The sequence below is a fragment of the Maniola jurtina genome, chromosome 22, assembly GCF_905333055.1.
Source record: "Maniola jurtina chromosome 22, ilManJurt1.1, whole genome shotgun sequence".
Lineage (NCBI taxonomy): Eukaryota > Metazoa > Arthropoda > Insecta > Lepidoptera > Nymphalidae > Maniola > Maniola jurtina.
The window spans coordinates 10273638-10280068 of NC_060050.1; the positions used below are offsets into that span (position 1 = coordinate 10273638).

Below are 6431 nucleotides of genomic sequence, written 5' to 3' on the forward strand. Positions count from 1 at the left end.
CATTGAGGTGTTCTTGCGATGTCTAGATTATGTTCATTCTGCTCTGCTCGATTAGTTAGGTGATAACTGATAGGTTATTGTTAAAGAAAACTATAATATTTTTCACAAACTTTATTCATTAAACAGTTGTAAAATAATCATTACAAAATTCGTCTAAACCTTAAATTAGTGTAAAATACATAATAATAATATTATGATTAATTGGACGTACATCAGTGAACAGTTTGCCCAGGTCGTAATTTATGAATTTCTGGGTTACTTGGATCGCCGTTACCTCTAACCACGTAAACTGTTCGCACTCCTTGCAAATCATCATTGTTATTGTAATTATAGTTATTTGCATAGTTATCATTGTTATAATTATAATTTTTGTCTTTATTTGCATAATTATCGTTATCGTACTTATTTTTATTTGCGTAATATCGATTAGCATAATATTCATCACGATTGACATATTTGTTTTCAAAATTATTATTTGAAGCCGAATTATAGTCTGGATATTGTCTATTATCATGATAATTGCTATTATAATCATTACTATTCCTTGTAGGGGTATTATAGTCGGGATATTGTCTATTATCCTGATATTTGCTATCATAATAATTACTATACTTTGTAGGGGTATTATAGTCTGGATATTGTCTATCATCATGATATTTACTATTATAATAATTAGGATTCTTCGTAGGAGTATTATAGTCTGGATATTGTCTATTATCATGGTAATTGCTGTCATAATAATTAGTATTTTTTGTAGGAGTATTATAGTCTAGATATTGTCTGTTATCGTAATATTTGTTATCATAATTATTATTCTTCGTAGGAGTATTGTATTCGGAATATTGTTTATTGTCTTGGTGTTCAGGGAAAAAAGACCCACGATTTTTATCATAATAATTGGCCTCTAAATAATCTTCTTCATTATTGACACCTGGAAAATTGAGAACTTTTCCTTTTCTTTTGTCATCGTGATACCGATTTCTATCATTCTGGTCATCAAAATTTATTCTTTTATTATTATTATTTAAATTGTATTCATTAGAACTATAAAAATCAAAGGCATCATTATTTACGTAATTAACAGGATTTCTATTTCCTTCTGGAAACGACCATCTTGGATTCCGGTCTTCTAAATCGTCACTGTAATGTGTGTTTGGTTTAATTTGGATACGTTTTTCGATTTTATTCGTATTTTCGTTGAAATCATTATTTTTGAATCGAATTTTTTGACCATTATTCTGATAAGGGTATGCCAGTCCATAATTTTGATTATAGTTAGAATATAGATTAGGGTTATGAGAACCATAATTTTGTTGATTGTTGTTAAACCCGTAATTATTTTGCTGATTGTATTCCTGCTCCGGTTGGTTCAGCCCGTAGTTTTGTGAGAGTTGATTGTAGAATTGTTCAAGGTTTTGTTGTCCTTGTTGCGGTGCGTTGAAGAACCTGTAAATCAACAGTGAGAGCTTAAAATGTTGAGCAAAAAAACTTGATACGAAATTGGATCTATCGATTACCCATTACCTACCCAAGATAGATAATATAGTTTGACCCGATTTTCACATTTGTGTACTTGGCTTGCTTGAACGCACAAATTACCATACGTCAATATTCTTCCATACTAATATTATAAATGCGAAAGTGTGTCTGTCTGTCTGTCTTTCTGCTACCTTTTCACGGCCCAACAGTTTAACCGATTCTGACGAAATTTGGTACAGGGTTAACTTATATCCCATTGACGGACACAGGCTACTTTTTATCCCGGAAAATCAAACAGTTCCCAAGGGGTTTTTAAAACCTAAATCCACGCGGACGAAGTCGCGGGCATCCTCTAGTTCTAAATAAGCATGTTCCCATCTAGACCGCAAAGCATCATCAGGTTAGAAATTCAAAATCAAAGTCAAACAAAAATATCAAGAGCGGTGATAGCCTGGTGGTATATGAAGTATACCTTCTATTCGAAACGTCGGGGTTTCGATTCCGGGCACACTGTACACTGTGCAATGTACCTATAATTAATATGTAGCCTATAAGTACATATCTTAATTAATGCCTCAATAGCAATAAGTTAGTCCAAAACCAACGCTCGGTTCGTTCGCTCATTTTCATTACCTTGTCCCAAACTTAGAACGCACCTCTAACTTTTCGGAGTGTATGTGCGTTTATCATTTGCTATATAAAGGAAAACATCGTGAGGGAACCGGTATGCCTGAGAGGTCTCCATAATGTAAGACGTGTAAAGTCTGCCAAGTGAGCCAGCGTGGCAGACTATGGCCTACGCCCTTCTCCTTCTGAGAGGAGACCCGTGTATCAAGATAATGATAATGAAAATTTTTTATCACCTGAAGAATCCTCCATTGTGGTTGTTCAGGTAATGGACCAGCTGCTCCGGGTCGGTGGGGCAGGCGGTGTAGGCGTAGCGGCAGGTTGCGGGGTTGCTCTTCGATGCTGCACCCAGCAGCACCGCGCGTCCGAACACGAACAGGGGGTTGCTGGTGAGGCCGCTGTATGCTGACAACAGACTGGAAAGCAAATCTTAGTTATTGGTTTCAATATCAAAGAAATTTTGCTGTAATTTTTTCTTTTTTTTTTTAAATTGCAGAAAGTCTAAACAAACCATGACTAGATGACGACTGTCTTTATTGGTAACTACCAATAAATAGTCATAATGCCAACTGGCAAGGCCTACCTACATAATATTTTTTTTTCTGAACCATGAATCTATTCAATATATATTATATTTTAATACTATTAACTAAACTTGTCACCTTCTGCAGAGTAACCGACATCTCAATGTTGAAATGGCCATGGGCAGGGCACATGGTTTGAAAAACTGATAATCGTTGGGTTCCCAAGGCGCTGGAATGGCGACGTTGCATCGGAGAGTACAGAGTTGGCAGACCTCTCACTAGATGGACAGACGATGTTAAACGAATCGTAGGGAGTCACTGGATTCAGGCAGCGCAAGAGCATGGCCGAGGCGTGTGTAAGTCCCTGCCTACCTAGACCTATGTCTAGCAGTGAACGTCAATCTGTCGACGATGATGATGAAGAAATCATCCAAGTATTTTTTCGAAACATATCAGTAATGATTAAGGCTCCCGTCACAGCTGATAGGGCTTCGTCACTCACGTCAGTAAAGGCTGTAGCCCGGACACAGTCTGCAGGATCCCTGAGGAGCCCAGCGCTCCGCCGGCGGCCGCTTCGCACAGCAGTCGCGGCACACACTGGTAATCGTCGTACAGAGCGATGGAGGTTAGGGCTTCCGTCACGGCTGATAGGGCTTCGGAGGCTAGTGATGGGCGGGGACGTGGTCGCGGGGGCTCTATACAAAAATAACGTTATTTGTTTACTCACTAAGTGAAGTGGTTACATCACTAGCTGCACTTCTCAGCAGTCCGGAAGTATTGTTGCACCATATAAAAAAGTAAAAAATGAATAAAAACTCAGACACAATCTAGGTACACATCCCTTCAACAGCAGCTGAATATGAGCTGAATAAACTGAAAATAAATTAGCCTGGTAAATTAATAGCAAACCAGCTAACAAACAAAACTGCTAGGTATCTAATTTGAAATGGCGGATGTACCTAATAGATAATCCATACTAATATTATAAACTAGCTGATGCCCGCGACTTCGTTCACGTGGATGTAGGTTTTTAAAATTCCCGTGGGAGCTCTTTGATTTTCTGGGATAAAAAGTAGCCTATGTGCTAATCCAGGGTATAATCTATCTCAATTCTAAATTTCAGCCCAATCCGTCCAGTAGTTTTTGCGTGAAGGAGTAACAAACATACACACACACACACACACACACACACATACAAACTTTGTCCTTTATAATATTAGTGTGATGTGATAGTATGATGTGATGCGAAAGTGTGTCTGTCTGTCTATCTGTCTGTCTGTCTGTCTGTCTACCGGCTACCTTTTCACGGCCCAACTGTTCAACCGATTCTGACGACATTTGGTACAAAGTAACTCAGCTTAAATATTCCGGGGACAGACATAGGATACTTTTGGTCCAGGAAAATCAAAGAGTTCCCACGGGATTCCCAAAGACCCACTTAACCGACTTGTCCAAGTAATTGACATCGAAAACTTTTTATCCCGGAAAACCAAACAGTTCCCACGGGATCTGTAAAAACCTAAATCCACGCGGACGAAGTCGCGAGCATCCTTTAGTTTTTAATACAGCTTTCATAGCTTTGATTAATCAATCAAAGCTATGAAAGCCTGATCTCTTTGACACCAGATGAGGTACACCATATTTAACTAAACTTACTATACTGTCCTCCGTACGTAGGTCCAAGTCCATTCCCATAATATCCTGGAGCATAAGGCAGATTCTGTCCATTCCCTGGAATTTGCTGACCAAAATGTTGCTTAGGCTTTCTTTTCCTGCGCTTCTTCTTTCTAGAACCATCCTTCTGTCCAACAACATTTTGAACATTTGTATCATACGTAGGTTCATATTCATTTTCAAATTTTATAGAGGCTTCATTTGTGTAACTGTTTCCTCTGTTATCTTCTAGATTATTCTGTGTTTCGAAATTGACAAAGTCTAGCTGTGGTGTTTGACCCTCGAATTGGATTAAACCATAATTGGCTCTTGGCAGTATGGTATCGTTTGTGTTGAAAATCTTCCTGGAAGAGAATATTTATTTTTAGAAGCTGAAAATGTGATGGAAGCTGCAAAAACTACGCTAAGCTGGTGTACTCGTAAGTTTTAAAATAATATCCCAGAGTAACAATACATATTTTAGTTTTCTATCTATCATCAGTGCAAGGAATCAATTAAGTATTAATTATAAGATATTATAGTATTTTTATTTATTTTGATACGTTAGCCCTTGACTGCTAGCTCACCTGATGGGAAGTGATGATGCAGTCTATGATGGAAGCGTGCTAACTTGTAAGAGTATGGCAGTTTCATTAAGCCCCTATTTCTGATCTGTTTCTACACATCATGGTACCGGAATACTAAATCGCTTGGCGGCACAGCTTACGCTGGTAGCGTGGTAACTAGCCACGGCCGAAGCCTTCCACTAGACAAAACTAGTAGTAGAAGTAACTACGCCGCGTTATCGTGAGAAAACTAATAAAATCATGATAGCTGGGCAAGCTGCCCAGAAGAAGCGTGGTGGTCACACTTCATAAAATATGCCCATAAGTAGTTGGGTACTTACATCTTATAATATTATTAACTTCATATGCCCATAAGTACTTACTTACATGTTATAATTATAATATTATGTGATATGTTAGGATTTAGCATACAAATTATGCTCTAGTAGTAAAGTCTTACTATAGAGCACCTTTTCTTTGTCATCTAGTTAGATGACATAGTTAAGGTATCGTTTTAAAAGCTTCTAATTAAAAAAAAATTATTAAGATGATGTACTTGCCTTAGCAATTCCGCTGCATCGTACTTTGCTGCAACATTTTTGGCAGACGTCTCACTAAAAACATTCGCTAACAAATGCGTAAAAAACGCTATTGTGAGGCACTTCATGTTTCACCTAGAAAGATATCAAAATCCGTATTAAATCTCAAAATCTGATAAAAAAATTCAGTGAACTCACAATATAATAATTATACTATAATCTCTTACTCTTTATATTATTTAAATGCAAAAGTTTGTCTGTCTGTCTGCCTGCTAGAATTACACAGCCCATCCGTTTTTAATGAAAGGTACAGGGATAGATTTGCATCCCAGGGACGGACCAGGGACGTGGATTCTAGTTTTTAAAATTTTCGTGGTCCACTCTTTAATATAATTTCTCCAGGATGCAAATTATTCTTTTGCACCTTTTGTTAAGGTTGGATTAGCGGTTGAGCCTTAATAGGTAACAAACAGACAGGCAAAAAGATTTGACATCGATTAGTAGAGAACATAGATCATACAGATAGTTAAAATCTCATTTGAAGTTTTAAGAGGGCTCTCTCTGTCACTCGTTTCATACAATCGTAGTTCCAATTACATTTGAATATTAAGCAACCAAAGTCCATGAAATTTTGCAGACATATTCTAGAAACTAATATCTAAGTCTATGGTTTTCCAGATTTCTGTTAAAATATTCGGTTTCAAAGTTACGCGGTCTTAAAAATTTTCATACAAATCTTTGACCCCCTGTAATTTTAAAACTACATATTTTTAGAAAAATCTAAAACACCACAGACGCAGATATTAGTTTCTAGAATATGTCTGCAAAATTTCATGGACTTCGGTTGCTTAATATTCAAATGAAATTGGAACTACGATTGTATGAAACGAGTGACGGAGAGAAAAACAAGAATTACGAGGGATCTATTTTCATTGAGAAAAACAGCTTATTAGTTATTACCTCGATGCACTAAATAGCTCGTTGAGTTTAATAGGCGCCAGCTCTTGGGTTACCAGACGCGTAGATCAACTTTTCGGGCACTA

The 6431-nt window shown here is 37.3% G+C and overlaps 1 protein-coding gene across 1 annotated transcript; it reads right to left on the reverse strand.

Moving 5' to 3' along the window:
* Window positions 1-212: 212 nt before the first annotated feature.
* On the reverse strand, window positions 213-5516 carry LOC123877109 (GATA zinc finger domain-containing protein 14). The gene is made up of 6 exons (XM_045923616.1): window positions 5406-5516; window positions 4287-4644; window positions 3133-3325; window positions 2343-2522; window positions 772-1446; window positions 213-540 (listed from the first exon to the last, which is right to left on the reverse strand). The coding sequence occupies exons 1-6, from the start codon at window positions 5514-5516 to the stop codon at window positions 213-215; spliced, it is 1845 nt and encodes a 614-aa protein (XP_045779572.1).
* Between the last annotated feature and the right edge of the window lie 915 nt (window positions 5517-6431).

Bases quoted from the DNA above. Each gene is read 5' to 3' on its own strand.
- LOC123877109 (XM_045923616.1), bottom strand. From the start codon at position 5,516: ATGAAGTGCCTCACAATAGCGTTTTTTACGCATTTGTTAGCGAATGTT. The intron at 4,645-5,405 runs GTACATCATCTT...TCTTCCAGGAAG, and splicing joins CAGCGGAATTGCTAAGGCAA to ATTTTCAACACAAACGATAC. The intron at 3,326-4,286 runs GTAAGTTTAGTT...ATTTTTGTATAG, and splicing joins TACGTACGGAGGACAGTATA to AGCCCCCGCGACCACGTCCC.